The following is a 15802-nucleotide window of genomic DNA, read 5'->3' as shown; positions in this document are numbered from 1 at the left end:
ATAACTATTATAATTTAACTATAGTTCAATTGAATCGCATATTTTACAAAACAAAAGGCTTTGAAATGACCATATTATAGGTATTTCATATAACTATTATAATTTAACTATAGTTCAATTGAATCGCATATTTGAATAGTCACTCCCCTTAGGCGGTGCTTTGTCGCATATGAGCATCCCGTGTACATTCGCCCAGGGCTATACTTCTCAAATCTCAATTGCAGGATTGTTCTACGTATCGTCATCTATGATTGTCTTCGGGATAAGAAATGCGCACAAAAGAAAATGTGCGCTCGTTTGCCTTTCTGTTGCTGTTGTCATCACATACAGATACCTCGGGTAAGTTGTGTGCTGCTGACTAAACTTGTCTTATTTGTTGGGAGTTACTTTTTTTTTTTTTTTTGGACCAACTAAACATTGACGAGCACATTTATTGAAAGAACTGCAATAAGCTAAATGTATTTTAGAATTGTTCACTTTTGTTAGGTTTGTGTAATTTGCACATCCATGTCTTAATTTCCAATTCAAATGCACTATTATGAATCCACTATGTCACTATATACAGCTGGCAATTCATCAGCACGTCGAGAGGTGGACATCGAATAAGCAGAAAAGTCGGACTAAGCGCCAACTCATCCCAGTTCACCTTGGACGGTGAGCCTTTTCGTATCCTCGGAGGATCCATCCACTATTTCCGCGTGCCAAGGGTCTACTGGAGGGACCGCCTGATGAAAATGAAAGCTTGTGGCATCAATACCCTCACCACGTAGGGATGTTTTGGAATCAATATCAGATCTTTCAGCATCCGACATCAACTAACCAGTGTGTCAATACAGATATGTGCCGTGGAGTCTGCATCAACCACAGAGAGAGGTCTTCAACTTCCGTACACAGCTGGATTTAGAGTGAGACCTTACCTTTTAAATGCTTGATCAGATATTTTTCAGATGATATGCATCAAGTACAAGTACCATGTTATTGCAATTCAAGTGCTTCACAGCTTGATATACCCAATGGAAATACTCGGCTTTAATTGCCTCGACACCTAAGCCCTTGTGCATTGTATAGAAGCACCTGGCCTGACAACAGCGGCATCTCCACAACAACATATATGACGCAAGATTATCACCACTTGATGCTTTGAAAACATTTGCGTTATGAAGCATATTGAATGTCTTCTCTTTGGTTTCAGAGCTTATATCAATCTCGCAGCTCAACTGGGTTTGTGGGTGATTTTACGTCCAGGGCCGTACATCTCCTCGGAGTTGGACCTAGGGGGGCTTCCGAGGTCAGTCTCTACAGATATACTTGAGATTCTTGTTTGGTGAAATGTAGATATGTTTACGTAAAAAAAAAAATAATTGTTACGCTACTGCCCGGCATACAAAAGCCACTTGATGCTAAACACAAGGCATTCTGTATTGAATTTAATCTGGATGGAAAAAGTCATGTCTCATTATCAGGGGGAAGACTCGGAGCCTATGAGTGAAGCTTTGTTCAAAATGGTCGACTCACAGTGGCCTTGTTGTTCCATTTGTGGATGTATTTGAGCAAGAATCTTTTCTGTTTCTTTATAGCTGGCTTCTCCAAGATGGTGACATGAGAGTGAGAACAACATACCCCGGATTCTCTGAGGCTGTCAACATTTTTTTTGACAAACTTATACCAAAAGTTGTTCCTTTTCAGGTGGGCTTTTGAGTCAGATTCCGTTTCTGTTGCCATATTTAAATGTTCTTGTGTTTTTCAGTTTAAGAAAGGTGGTCCCATCATTGCTGTCCAGGTTGAGAATGAATACGGGTCTTATGCCAAAGATGATACTTACATGGCTTTCATTAAAGAGGTATTACGGCACATTAAATAAATTAAATAAATACTCACTGGTCACACGTTTTACGACATCAAATAAAATGTGTAACTAAGTTTGCCATACATAAATATATTTCAGCATTTTTAAATGTTAGTATACCTTTCTTATTTCTTTCATATCCCCCCCCCCCAAAAAATGCGAGATCAGTTGATTCTTTTTATGATGACTTTTTCAAAGGCTTTGCAATCCAGAGGGATCAGTGAGATGCTACTCACGTCAGACAACCACAACACTTTAAAGTCAGGGGGTGTAGATGGAGGTAATTTATCATTATATTTATCATCAATCAATACACACACATCACTTTACTTCTACTTCCTTGTAGTCTTGAGATCATTGAAGCTGCAGAAAGTAAATCAGAGAGACATTCGGGATCTGAACATCATCCAGGTAGGTGCTCACAGTCTTCAAAGGATATCAAATGGAATATGATGACTTCCTTTGTGTTTGTCAGCCAAAGCGGCCAACTATGGTTATGGATTACTGGACAGGCTGCTTCGATGTATGGGGTGACCTCCACCATGTGCTCCCCCCAGAGGGTATGTTATTCCCATTTGGGTCATATATCCTCTCATCTCCAAAAAACAATTATTTTTACATTTATTATTATCTTATTCTTTCAAATACAATACATGAGGAGAGGGCTAACTGCCGTATTTAGAATTTACAGTGGTACTATTTTGTTTAGTTCCCTCCACATCTGAGAATGAAGTGATGGTCTTTCTGTTAAGTACACTTAAATGCAAATGTTCCAAATATAGGTCAAGCTGTTTTGAATGCTCTCTGGACAAAGCGGGTTGAAATATATTCACAAGCAACATTTAAAGTATAGGCTTTTATAGCTAACCATTTTCAAGTTACAACCTTTTGAAATATTTGATGTGAATATTTTGTGAATTATTATTTGGTGTTAAAGATTTTTTTTATTTATTTTTTTCCAGATATGGTGTCCAGAGTTAGAGAAATTCTGAGGCGCGGGATGTCCGTAAACCTTTACATGTTTCACGGAGGCTCCAGTTTTGGTTTCATTAGTGGAGGGCTGGCTGAACCTTCCTACAAAGCATTGGTCCCTAGCTACGGTAGGCGCCTCAAAAATAAACTACATTTCTTATTCATGCAATCATATAATAATGACGTAACTCTGAGCCTGGATGGAAAATGCTTGAGTCATAATTTGAGATATTTTGCAGATTATGACGCTCCTTTGTCAGAAGCTGGCGAGTATACTCAGAAGTACCATCTTCTCCGAGATCTATTCTCTCAATTCAACAGTAAGTTGAATAATTCATAAAGTAGATATGGATGGCACGCCCGTATCGTGACTTGATTGTCACTCTAGAAGATGAAGAGTTTGCCGACCTGCCTGCGCTTCAACATAAGGAAGCGTATGAAACAGCTATCATGTACCAGCACTTATCCTTATGGGATGCTTTGACCTTTACTGAGGGAGTATGTCTTTAAACGTAAGATTGCCTGTAAACATTAACCAAGCAGACATTTGCTTTTCTCTCAAGCCTCCATTGTTACCTCCACAGCCATTTAAGTCCATCACGCCGGTTAACATGGAGAAACTACCGATGAACAACGGAAACGGACAGTCGCAAGGATACACGTTGTATGAGACAATAATCACCAGTGGAGGTTTATTGACGTCAGGGAACAATGTTAAAGATCGCGCCCTTGTGAGTTGTAACGTCTTAAAAATAAAAAAAACCACACACACACACACACAAAAAAAAAACACTGTTTTCTGCATAACATACTATAAATAGATAAATAAATACTATTAAAAACAAAACAAAAATGACTTGTTTTGACAAGTGAGCTTTCTGAATTACTGTAAATAATTTGAGATGTTTGCTTTTGTTTACAGGTTTTTATCAACAAAATTTATATTGGGCTTTTCAAGCGTCAGAATTTGGAATTAGCAGTTCCAGATGGCGAGGTATGAGACCCGTGACTGCTTTTTCTTTTTTTTTGCATTATGCTGCTGGATGGATCCTGATTATATTCAAATGTTTTTTTTTTTCAAGTTAGTTCAACAAACACTTTTTGTTTTTGTCAACACAAGTATGACCAAATGATCAAAACTCATCACAGGGGCAGCGGACTTTAAGTTTATTGGTGGAAAACTGTGGACGAGTTCACCGTGGAAGGGATCTTGACAAACAACGTAAAGGTGATAGCTAAAAAAATTCAAAGTTATTGTTGTGCCAATTGTCATGCACAAGCCAATTTTATTGTGCATTCTTGCAGGTCTTGTTGGAGACGTTTTATTCAACAATATTCCACTACGGGAGTTCACAATATACAGCCTGGAAATGAAACCAAGTTTTATTGATAAGTCTGTACACTTTAATAAAACAATATATTTATTTTGTGTTATGATTTTATTTGAATGATATCTCTTGCTTTAGTCTCTATCAGGCTCCTTGGAAAACACTTCCGGAAAATCCCAGTTTCCCTTCTTTTTTTATGGGCCAGCTTTTTGTATATGGCTATCCCAGCGATACTTTTGTGAAACTTCCGGTGAGTACAAAGTTTTTCCAGCATATATATGTTTTTCTAGGATAAATAACAATTATTGTTTGGTTTACAGGGTTGGGAGAAAGGCGTTGTGTTTATCAATGGGATCAACTTGGGCCGCTACTGGTCCATTGGACCCCAGCAGACACTTTACCTCCCCGGTCCATTTCTCAACAGAGGAATCAACCAGGTTTGTACATTTTTATTAATAAGTATTGCACATGTAATCTGTTTCATGCCTATAATATTTTTTTATTCTATGACCTCTTAAGCGCTTATTGTCATTATTAGATCATTGTGTTTGAAGAGCAAGAAGGTGATTTCAAGGTGAACTTTGAGGACACGGCAGATCTTGGCATGGCAGCTGACATTCAGTGATTCTCGTCATCTCTTGTAGTTCTTGCATGCTGTATTTTTTTATTGATTTTGTTTGTTTTAATGATGGTTAATAGTTTTACTGTGAATAAAAATGCCTTTTTTTCGTCTACAATTAATAAAAATACTATTAATGCTTTGAAAATGTGACCCCCCCCCCCACACCTACAAATTATATTTAAATTGTATTGGTGCGCGCGCAGTGAGCTTGCAGAAACTGGGCGGTACCGCTTTAACAATCCGCATGAGCTCCAGTCGGGAAGCATTTTGTGGCGGATCCTCAGACGAGACGAGATCACATCAGCTTCTGTGAGTTTTTTCATTGAGCGACACATCGATGCGAGCTCATGGCAAGCACCATCCTCGAAGTGCAATCAATCATGCATGCGGTGTTTGATGAAACGTGGCTCCGATTATTTTTATTCTCGAAACGGGCCGTCCTTCAAGCTCGTCTGGATTCAGTTTTATGTCTTTAAGAATTATATTTGTAGATTCGGCGCATTCTGCAAGAATGCGTTTTGCTGAAGATGCGTTTACGTACATTGACGCACAAGCGCGTTAATGAAGTCTTAACTTCCACGTTAACCGGCTCTGATTCTATATTTGAGTGCATTGAAAAAGTGCGCGCAAAATGTTATGCTTAGTCTTGCTACGTGTGGTCGCATCGAACCAGATGACCCAGTCAGCTGTGTGACATTTTTGTCACTCGTGTGCTGCAACTGTGACACGCATACTGCAAGCAATCCGACTCGGGCTTCTTCATCACACATTCTAAATAGATGTTGAGTCGAGCAGAATTGATGATTCTAACAATAATCTATTTGCATTTTTATTTTCCTCAATATTGCAAATATTTAATATGCAATTAATGTCCTCTCTTTTTTTTTTTTAGACAAACACAAGCAATAATTTAATATGTATTTATTTTATTGTACATAAATGTTAAACCCTTACGCTAAAATAAGGAAAAATGAACCATGAATTGAAAGACTTTTGACCTATTATAAGTCGAATTGTAAATTTACTAAACACTTTGACTTGCAGTCATTTTAAGCATTCACAATGACTTTTTTTTTTCAGAATTCAACCAAACACGTGTGGCAAAAACAAGTCTTAAATCAGATTATATTAATAATAAAGCAAACAAATTTGTGTTTTTCATTTCTAGGCTGGTGTAAAGTTCCCCTACCCCCGTGTCCGTGCCTCAAAGTCCGACAGCCTGCCAGAACTATCTGATGAGGACTTTCAGCTTCTGCCGCTAACTGAGGACTCATAAAAGCAATTTAATTTTTTCTTTTACACAAATTAATTTTGATCCAGCTGAACCATGGGGGCAACAGGTTACGGCTACTATCGCGTGACCATCTTCTTCGCCATGTTCATTGGCTACATGCTGTACTTCTTCAACAGAAAGACATTCTCCTTTGTCATGCCCTCAGTGATGGATGAAATTAAATTGGACAAAGATGATTTGGGTAAATATTAAGACGGGGGGGATTATCATTTTTTCCTCTGACATGACGACAATCCTTATGTCTGCCAGGTCTGATCACCAGCAGCCAGACCATGGCCTACGCCATCAGTAAATTCATCAGCGGCGTGTTGTCGGACCAGATCAGCGCTCGCTGGCTTTTTTCCATCGGCCTGTTTGTGGTGGGAAGCATCAACGTGGTCTTCTCCTGGTCTTCCACAGTCACCATGTTCTCACTGCTGTGGTTCATTAACGGTCTGGGACAGGGTTGCGGATGGCCACCGTGTGGGAAGGTGCTCCGCAAGGTAATCCTTAAAACCAATTTATTGACAAAAAGAGGCAAAGACTAGCTATTTTAGAGGCATTTAGAAAGCAGGATGCCTCTGCCGTGTTCAAAAGGTGAGGAATAAATAGGCTTTGGCACGTCTTCAGCATGTTGAAGTGGATCAGATTACGAGAGATTCTATGAATAGAACATCCTCAGTCCATCTTGCTTTAAGAAACAACAGCAGTCAACACAACTCACAATTTTATTGATTGAATCGTTTTTACGACATTTCATGGACTGCAATTCACATCCACAATCTATTCCTTTTAGTGGTTTGAACCATCCCAGTTTGGAACTTGGTGGTCCGTGCTGTCCTGCAGCATGAACCTGGCAGGGAGTCTGGGGCCAATCCTGGTTACAGTGCTCCTTCACTACTATGACTGGAGGAGCATCCTAACTATGTCAGGTGTCTTCTGCGCTACCTTCTCACTTGTGACCGTGGTGTGGGTGAAGAACGAGCCAAAGGATGTCGGTCTGCCTGCTATTGAGGCGGCACCCAAGAAGGGGTCTAAAAGATGTGAGTAGAAAGACTATATTGATGGAGGAGTGATGGATTCCAGAGACTGAAGATATAAATTTGTTTGAATTTAATTTTTACACAACGGAATACATAACACTGGAGTTGATGCAAAATGTAATGGTTAAGTGTGAAGAAAGTATTATGTGTCTTCTTGCTCCTCACCAGGCAACAGTGAGAGCACCCTGAGTGAGTTCCTCCTCTCCCCATTTCTCTGGGTGTTGTCTCTGGGCTACTTGGTGGTGTTTGGGGTGAAAACGGCAGCAACTGACTGGGGCCAGCTTTTCCTCATGCAGGAGAAAGGCCAGACTGCTCTTATGGGTATGCATGTAGTGAACACAACTCAAACTCAAAGCCCGGGGGCCAGATCCGGTCCGCCACATCATTTTAATTTGACACCCCTGGCTTAGAATAATTCTAAAGAGAGTATTTGTTTTATTATTTAATGGCTCTAACTTGAGCTGTGTTTCTCACAGGCAGTACTTACATGAGTGCCTTGATCCGGTCCGCCACATCATTTTAATTTGACACCCCTGGCTTAGAATAATTCTAAAGAGAGTATTTGTTTTATTATTTAATGGCTCTAACTTGAGCTGTGTTTCTCACAGGCAGTACTTACATGAGTGCCTTGGAGGTGGGCGGCTTTGCAGGCAGCCTTGCATCTGGTTTAATCTCTGACAGAGCCGTTGCTCGAGTAAGTAGCAGGTCGAGAGGGGTTTGATTTGACTCGCTTGACAAAAATATGCTCTGTGACTTTCTGTAGTCTGGTCTAGGCACTCATGGAAACCCTCGACACGGACTACTCATTGTTATGATGGCTGGCATGTACGTGTCCATGTACCTCTTCAGGGTCACCATCACACCTGAAATTCCAAAGGTAAAAAACATTTTTGCGTATTATTTTTTAAGGATATCCATCTATTTTTACAGTTGTCAATATTTAAAGTTTTACTTTCACTTCAGGAGGCTCCTCTTTGGCTTCAAGTCATCCATCCGATTTCTGTGCTCATCGGTGTCTCGGAAAAAGAGGTAATCATTTTCCCCCAGAGATTTCCAAACTGAAAAAGAAAAAAGTTTTTTTTTTTTTTTTTTTTTTCTTGTCATTTGTAGATCTGGATTCTCTTTCTCGGTGCTATGTTTGGATTTTCCTCTTATGGGCCGATTGCCTTGTTTGGAGTGATTGCAAGTGAAAGTGCTCCTTCCAATTTTTGTGGAACTTCACATGCTATCGTAGCTCTGATGGCTAACGGTACAGCTACCGCTACGACTTGTTAATGTACATTCCACGACACAGTCATACAACTTTGTTTTTATTACAGTGGGAGCTTTTATGGCTGGACTTCCCTTCAGTACTATTGCCAAACAACACAGCTGGGACATGGCCTTCTGGCTAGCAGAAGTCTTCATGGCCGTCACCACCGTTTCGTTCTTCCTCGTCCGCAACATGCGCACCAAGATGGGAAGAAGAGAAAAACTGGACTGATGTATGCAAAGTTTACACACAGAGTGGACAAAACTATACACAAAATCGACAATTGAATTAATTAGGGGTCAAATGTGGTCAAATTATTTCATTCTTGATCTTGTCAGGACATTTTGGAACACTTTGAGGAAGAGTCATTTCTGCTCCGGCATGACTTTGCCACAGTACACAAAGCAACGTCTATCAAGGCGTGCTTGGATCGGTTTCTTGTGAAAACGCCTTGACTTCACCAAATACCTTCAAACTCAACGCCAACAACTTTGTGAGCCAAGTGCCCTCATGTTCAACACCAGTTACCTCACAAATATTCATACAACAGCTGCCAAAGATGCACTTTGAAGTCTCCCTGGAAAAGAGTAAGCTTAGAATATTTATATATATATAAAAAAAAAGCCAAATGATAACAATTCTGAATGTTTTCTAATAGGGTTGTCTATACAGTCTAGAATCTAGACTGACTACATTTGCACTTAGTTGGTTGCATCAATCATTGTCGTCAATAATTCGAAATAAGGTTTCACAGAAAAATGTACCGTTTGTTTTCTACACTTCTTCGTAGATGACACAATATCAAGCAAAGTTTTTGATGCAGTCAGACAAAATCACTGTTGAGTTCATTCTCAAGACTTGTACTGGTTCATCGTTTAAGGTTAAAGATTATTGGACAGTGTTTTTAAACTCGTGCGCGTGTGTGTGTGTGTGTGTGTGTGTCTCAGGGGTGCAGCATATTGAAAAATGTTTTTGTAGGCCTGTCAGTCAAAGACTCTTCAACTAATTTCTCTCGCTTACTGCACCTCTACTGTGTTTTGTCAATTAATAATGGGAACAAACTCAATGCCATTAGGGAATTGCTGTAATTTGATGTCATCTTATAATTTAAGCCAAATAAATGTGAAGTGATTGGTTTAAAAAAAACAAACAAAAAAACATGTCGTTTATTGTACGTCCAAAAGTCAGCTGCAATTGGAATGAAAACAATCAGTAATGTATATATGTACATGACAAGTTTTTATTTGCTATAATTACAACATTACAATGATACAAATGACTACATTGCAATAACAACATAACATTTCCCACGGGTACCTTGTCAAAGTGCAATATTTCAAATTAAGACAGATTTCAACTGAAGCTGTCCATGGTGCTGAAGCTTTAATTTCTAAATGACTGCATTGCAATAACAACGTAACACTTTTTTGGGTACCATGTCAACAGTATTACAAATTAAGACTTTTCAACTTGAGCTATCCGTGGTGCTGAATCTTACATTTACAATGGAGAATGTAGATAGAGCAAAATGTATCCTTCTTTTTTTCCTCAATTGTTTATCTCAGCTGACCTTGGGCCGTGGGACACCCTCAAGTTGGCAGACATGCTCACCGTGCCACCAAAAGTAAATCCATCATTCTTAATTTTTTCTCCTAATTAGATTTTTCCACGCAAACCAGGCTCAGCCCTTTTTTTCCATCACTGCCTCAAGCCCAGCAAATTTGTCTCCTTCTTTACCATTGATGTGTAGTCTCACAGATAAATCATGATGCGTTCAAGGGCAGCTCAGAAAAAATGTAAATCTTATGTAAAGAAGGAAAGAAATGAATTTAACTAGTGGAGGGACAGAAAAAGTTCCAGGGCTATAAATATGTTCACTAGACACTTACAGTTGCTCAGAATGGAAAATAAAAACAAAAATATATTTAAATTCAGCTCCTATTTTCGCTGAAACAAATTGGTTTGTCAACAACTTTTTAACTCTTTCTGAAAATGAAAAAAAAAAAAAAAGAATACAAACTACCAATTGAGCTTTATTGGTTTGTTGATAACAATAATTACACAGGTACATCTATAAACAAAAAGAAACGGCACACTTTCACTGTTACCTAAACTTCGCGCGAGTATAGCTACTGCTGGTATGCACCCGGACATCTCATATAAATGTACAGGTTGTCTGCTGGCATTAAGAGACCAGTTTTATCCCCCCCCCCCGCATCTCATTAGCTTGGCTAAGAAAGCAAATTCCTTTTTTTGTTCCATCCGTACAATGTACCATTATGCACTGCATACCGAGATTGCAAACCTCTTTTCACAGCAGCTATACAAAGTTATTGCAATGCTATCACAGAACAGGGACACAACCAACACATAAGATACATAGTTTGGATAGGGAGAGCTCCACTACAAGGGATTTGAAATTTATTGATCCAATTTCTTCCGAAAACCGCGTGTGTACATGAGGGGAAAGTTTGCAAACATTCTAAAACACTGTTTTTTTTTTTTCAGTATAAACAATAAACCAATATGTGACTGTGTCCTTCTCTGCCTCGGCACAGATTACATACACTGTCCCTTTTAAAGCATATGGAATGTAATCCACACAGGCAAAACACTTTCAGTTGTAGACCAAGCTCTGGTGAAGATGATTGCTTGTTGACATTGTAAGCCATCCTGCACCGCCCCCCCTGCCGCCCCCGTTCACATTTAAAAACAACTGAACTGAAAACCACTTGAACGTTACAACGTTATGCAATGACATTTCCCCCGTCTCCAAATTGACCTTTTTTTTGGTCTTTCCTTAACAAAAAGTGTTCTCTACAATCAAACTACTAAAAAACCTGTATTTAGAAAATAGTTGATAGAAATATTCCCCTGAATTGTACAAGAAAAAGAGGTACAGGGAGCACTGATAAAGATGTGGTTTGAGAGATGTTATTCTGCCTCCTCATCTTTTTCCTCCGCTGCATCTGTGGCTGGCGCCTGTAACACACGCAAAGACTTTTCAAAAATGCTCACAAAGGTTACCTTCATGCTGCCAACAACTGACCTCTTCCTCAGCTTTGGCTTCGCCATTCTCAGCGGGGGCATCCTCTGCCTTCTCCTCGGGCTTGGCCTTCTCCACCTCCTTACCTTTCTTAGGCTTAGTAGCTGCCTTCTGCTAGGGAACATTATTTCAAATTTTGTTTCTTTTTTGTTGACATTGAAGGAAATAAATAAACTAGTTTGGTCCGTAAACTGCAGTAAAATAGGCAAAAATATTCTTCATTGTTTTCCAAATTAAAAGTAATACAAGGCGACATACCTTTGGCTTGGGTTGGGGCTCTGGTGTTGCAGGCGCGGCAGTTTTCTGCAAAGATCAACGTGTTGTATTTATGAATGAATAGCAGCTAAAAAGTCAACCATATCTATATGACGTGTTTATGGACTTACAATGAATCTGCCAGATCTCCTCTTGGGCTGCTTGGTGGGAGGAAAAAAAAAAAAAAAGAAGCTGATTACTTTTCGTATTGAGTTGTGCGCTTTTACTGACCTCTAGAGGGTGATGGGGATCTTTTCATTCGTATGATAAATTAAAATCTGATTGTATATGAATTGATATATGTAATCCTATATTCCTTACCACTGTTTCAGTTGCCTCTTTGTCGTCCTGCAAAATAAAGCAAAATCAAATTGATTGCATGCATTGTCTTCAATTATTCTCTTTATTTGAGTGAACATGCATAATATTGCTGTGGCTATAATAGAATTTTCCACATTGGATGAACAAATTAGACATCTGTCTTCCATCTACTAAGTATACAACTTTTAAGTGGGAGTGTCGAGGCAGTTTTATGTAGCGGGACTTCTTGGTCTATACAGAAAAAAAAAAAGAGACCCTTGTTTTTTTTGCAAAATATGGCAACAGCTGCTGAGATCACATTAAAACCATCGTCACGGTCGTCTCGAATGAAAAGCCAACAATGCAGTCAGAATGGATGTAAAGGAGGGATGAAACTCCGCCCCCTTCTTCACATTTCTTTTTATTGATAATAAAAGGGAAGAAGGATGAGGATGCTGTGTGCGCGTGTTTTGCGTTCCCGCCATTAATTTGAAAAGGCCACTGTGTGTCGCTCGGGCTGAGAATCCCGCCCCCCCCAACAACAAGAGCGGCGGTGTGCTAACGGAGGCTCGCCATTACATAACCTTCCCCGAGCCGACGAGCTAACACGACGAACGCAGTCCAAACAGCTGCGTTTTCACCGCGGCTAATGGCGGCCCTTCGCTAACAATGGCGTTCATATGCAACGAAAGTGATAAATAAAATATGTTGCACATGGTAGCGTGGCCTTGATATAAAATATCCGACACCTAATGGCCTTAACTTCGGGCGGAATTCTAACGGATTTTAAGGCTTCTAATGGCAACAAAAGTGAAACTTAACTATCCTGCGTGACTGTCTGCTCGTATGAGACAAATCAATATGCCGCTAACTTTCTCTGCAGAAAAACAAGCTGTCGACGGAGCGCAGACACCGCAAAAGCGTTTATGTAAACATGCAACCGTGCATTGCATCGTCATGCAGCAAAACCACACAAATTCGCACAAATAGTCGGGAAAATAAAAATGGTTATATTCTGACAATGCATCGGGCGATAAAAGCAACAATCACCACCGAGAAATAAAATCAAGACGACGCTTACAAACTCAAGCGGTGGCAACAAGCGCGACATTTTTTTTTTTTTTTTTACATTTGCCTAGAAGTCGAAAGCGAATAAGTAGCAACTCGCGCTCCAACGACCAATTTGTACAGGCAGCAGTCGTGGGATATAAATGCTGTACTACTGAATGCAAGAAATATCTCGGATTACTCACTTTGCTCCTTTTAGGCATGGTAGATTTGTAAAGGGTGTTTTTGGAAAAAGGGAAAAAAACTGCAAAGTGGAACTGAATACGGGACAAAAATATACAGTAGTCCGAATAAAGCTGTACAAGTACAGTCTAATACAGGGCAGCGAGATGATAATGTTCCATTGGAAGAAAACTAGCTCAAACCGGATTGGATTCCCCCCCTCCCTTCTTATTTAAATCTTATAGTTCCTGCGTGATTGACGACCGTCGACCCGCCCCTGCTGCCTGCTGATTGGTCAACACAGCGGTCAGCAACGCGATTTCAAACCTGCGCTATTTTATGGTTGGACAGCTCACACGTCAATCAACTATTTCGACAAGGTGGTTGTCTTTCTGGACAGCCATCTGCTTTGGGGGGAAAAAAGCGGAAAATGTCGCAAATTCTCTTATCAACCTCGGTTGAGCAGTTATTGTCTTGCAAATAATCTTTTGGCCGCAATTTGTGAGTTTTTTTTTCTGACTGTGCCTCACCGTGCAATTGTCCCTATAATGGCGAGTGGATATTGGTTGTGGATTGAGAGAGGGGTGTGTACTTTCGCAGCCAAGTCTTTTGTATTAGGATTGGGAAAATGGCGACAGGATAATTGTGCTTGTGCAATACCATCTCGCAATGTGCACAGCGACAGCTTCCGTCATTGTGCAGTGTGAACACTAAGCATGACCTAAGCGGCGCTGCGGACTTATTTAATTCGCCATACTTCCATTTTTGTCTACCACTCAGGGATCTCCTGCACGATGTCAATGGGGAATAACTAAATGCATTTTCACGTGTCATTCCCTGCAGTTGCATTTGCAATTTAATTTTGTGTGTATTGTGCAGACAGTGCCACACCATGAAGTCACGTGTGATTTGACTGTAAGCAAATGTTGCCATCACAGTATTTAAAATTAAGCTTGAAATTGCAACATGTATTTCAATTGCAAAACACACAAAAAATATTATATTTCCATCCCCACAAGAATGAAAACAACCAATAGTCGCATAATGCTATTTTCTTTATGAATGCCAGATTCAACAAAACTGTGAAGAAACAAGGTTATTATTTGAATAATTTGAAACAGAATAAATAATTCAAACCTAGACTACCTGTTCGACTTTAAAATGTTTTATTGCATTTTGTCACAGACATTGTGCTGCTCCTTCTAGTGCATTTGTGTTGGCCACCTTGTGGTAGTAAGAGGATGGATGAGTTTCATAACAGACTCAGTAAACTGCAGTAATATATATATATATTTTTTTGCAAAGGATTAACTGCTGTGAGTGTTATTATATTGTCTGTCTTATGTGTTGCTTTACTGTTTGTGTTCAAACAGCGGGGTGGAAAGAAATACCTGCAAATGGATCAACTGGATGTTTGGAAAAGATGCTCTCTCTCATGTTTCTCTACCTCCCTCCCTCACTTCTTCTTTCCCTCCATCTTACAACAGTAATTGGATTCATGGTGTTATGAGGGCAGTGCCCATGACCTGCATGACAGAAATTCACATGTACAATAATAGAGAGTGAAGTCTTGCCACACTGGCAACACAGCCTAATAAGATCAGTACCAATAAACCTTAGTCGGCTTTAACCATTGATTAATCAACTGCTGACACAACAAAAAAATAATCCCACATTAAAGTGAGCTCCAAAGGCATGCCTTTTTGAGAACAAACTATTTAATTATGATATATTAGACAATTGGGGCAGTTAGCTGGAACTAATAGTAGACAATGGCATGAACAATATGTCCTCTAAGAAGTAATTTAAGGCAATATATAGATGAGCACAAATGATGAGCTATGACTGATGATCTCTGACATAGTGGGACTAAGAGTTACATTCATTCTGAGGCCAAATGTAAGGGGATCAGAGGGCTTTTGTATAGCTAGATGACCATCCCCCACTGTCTTCTCCTTGTTTTCATGGTTGTTTCCTTGCCCGCCGTGTCTTCACAGGACTCAGTCTGGTGGCATTTCAACTTTATGAAACCACAAATAAGGGTCAGATTAAAATACAGTAAAAAAAAAAGACATTTGGCAAATATATAATATCAATAACATATGTGTATGCTTCTCAAAAACACCTCTCAAGTTTCTATTTCTCATGTTTCCAAATGATTTGCCGGTTTGCTTGATTAAACAATTTATCACTGAAATACTGGTGCAAAACGCAGCAAAAAATGAATCAATTAATATCCAAATATACTGAATTAATTTGTCTTTCATTGTGTTGAAATGTAATACATTTCAATGTGCGTATACAGGATATTGTAGACTCGGTATGCAAGTTAATATAAGTACAATGTTATTAGACACCGCCCTCTACCGGTATATTTTGAGTACAGCAGCATCTGAAAAAGGTTTCTATCGCCTTATTAGGAAGCATCTTAAAATGGTGTGTGAAACTCAAAGCCTGCGCATGAAATATGACCTAACATATAATTATATCCGACACGCAAACTAATTTTAGATGTATATTATTAACCACCCAAATAGGATTTATTATCACTTAGCTCTTACACTACAACTGCTATAACGCACCGCAACAGCTGAAGCACTGGCCCCGCCCGGACAGACGCGCAAACACATCACTT

At 39.5% G+C, this 15802-nt stretch overlaps 3 protein-coding genes across 11 annotated transcripts; 2 read left to right on the top strand and 1 right to left on the bottom strand.

Moving 5' to 3' along the window:
* Positions 1-215: 215 nt before the first annotated feature.
* Positions 216-4771, top strand: LOC147043288 (beta-galactosidase-1-like protein 2). Of its 3 annotated transcripts, none has more exons than XM_085936144.1 (19): positions 233-339; positions 581-766; positions 837-905; positions 1193-1288; positions 1578-1686; positions 1748-1840; positions 2045-2126; positions 2193-2257; positions 2322-2406; positions 2809-2946; positions 3058-3138; positions 3207-3316; positions 3403-3549; positions 3741-3812; positions 3968-4046; positions 4124-4211; positions 4285-4396; positions 4467-4583; positions 4685-4771. In XM_085936144.1, the coding sequence occupies exons 1-19, from the start codon at positions 248-250 to the stop codon at positions 4769-4771; spliced, it is 1908 nt and encodes a 635-aa protein (XP_085792270.1). In that variant the 5' UTR covers positions 233-247. The 3 variants fall into 3 exon arrangements, with proteins under 3 accessions (XP_085792268.1, XP_085792270.1, XP_085792269.1); XM_085936143.1 differs by having other exon boundaries at positions 248-339; positions 3210-3316; XM_085936142.1 differs by having other exon boundaries at positions 216-339; positions 566-766; positions 2045-2257.
* A 209-nt stretch (positions 4772-4980) lies between these two features.
* On the top strand, positions 4981-9533 carry LOC147043287 (glucose-6-phosphate exchanger SLC37A4-like). Of its 4 annotated transcripts, none has more exons than XM_085936189.1 (11): positions 4981-5077; positions 5937-6243; positions 6312-6544; positions 6838-7084; positions 7253-7405; positions 7693-7778; positions 7848-7961; positions 8048-8113; positions 8195-8333; positions 8404-8568; positions 8675-9533. In XM_085936189.1, exons 2-10 carry the CDS (start codon positions 6096-6098, stop codon positions 8565-8567), a joined length of 1350 nt encoding a protein of 449 aa, XP_085792315.1. In that variant the 5' UTR covers positions 4981-5077; positions 5937-6095; the 3' UTR covers position 8568; positions 8675-9533. The 4 variants fall into 4 exon arrangements, with proteins under 4 accessions (XP_085792315.1, XP_085792317.1, XP_085792316.1 ...); XM_085936191.1 differs by having other exon boundaries at positions 5937-6046; positions 6179-6243; positions 8404-9531; XM_085936190.1 differs by having other exon boundaries at positions 5937-6108; positions 6179-6243; positions 8404-9531.
* An 816-nt stretch (positions 9534-10349) lies between these two features.
* hmgn1b (high mobility group nucleosome binding domain 1b) lies at positions 10350-13379 on the bottom strand. Of its 4 annotated transcripts, none has more exons than XM_085936193.1 (6): positions 13191-13379; positions 11959-11985; positions 11769-11798; positions 11641-11685; positions 11386-11496; positions 10350-11318 (listed from the first exon to the last, which is right to left on the bottom strand). In XM_085936193.1, the coding sequence occupies exons 1-6, from the start codon at positions 13206-13208 to the stop codon at positions 11271-11273; spliced, it is 279 nt and encodes a 92-aa protein (XP_085792319.1). In that variant the 5' UTR covers positions 13209-13379; the 3' UTR covers positions 10350-11270. The 4 variants fall into 4 exon arrangements, with proteins under 4 accessions (XP_085792319.1, XP_085792320.1, XP_085792321.1 ...); XM_085936194.1 differs by having other exon boundaries at positions 11386-11493; XM_085936195.1 differs by having other exon boundaries at positions 11769-11795.
* Between the last annotated feature and the right edge of the window lie 2423 nt (positions 13380-15802).

The sequence above is a fragment of the Syngnathus leptorhynchus genome, chromosome 17 (assembly GCF_054491065.1).
Source record: "Syngnathus leptorhynchus isolate UIUO chromosome 17, UIUO_Slep, whole genome shotgun sequence".
In the NCBI taxonomy this organism is placed as follows: Eukaryota; Metazoa; Chordata; class Actinopteri; order Syngnathiformes; family Syngnathidae; genus Syngnathus; species Syngnathus leptorhynchus.
Note: the sequence above shows the minus strand (reverse complement) of the source record. Positions and strands in the feature narration are given on the sequence as shown.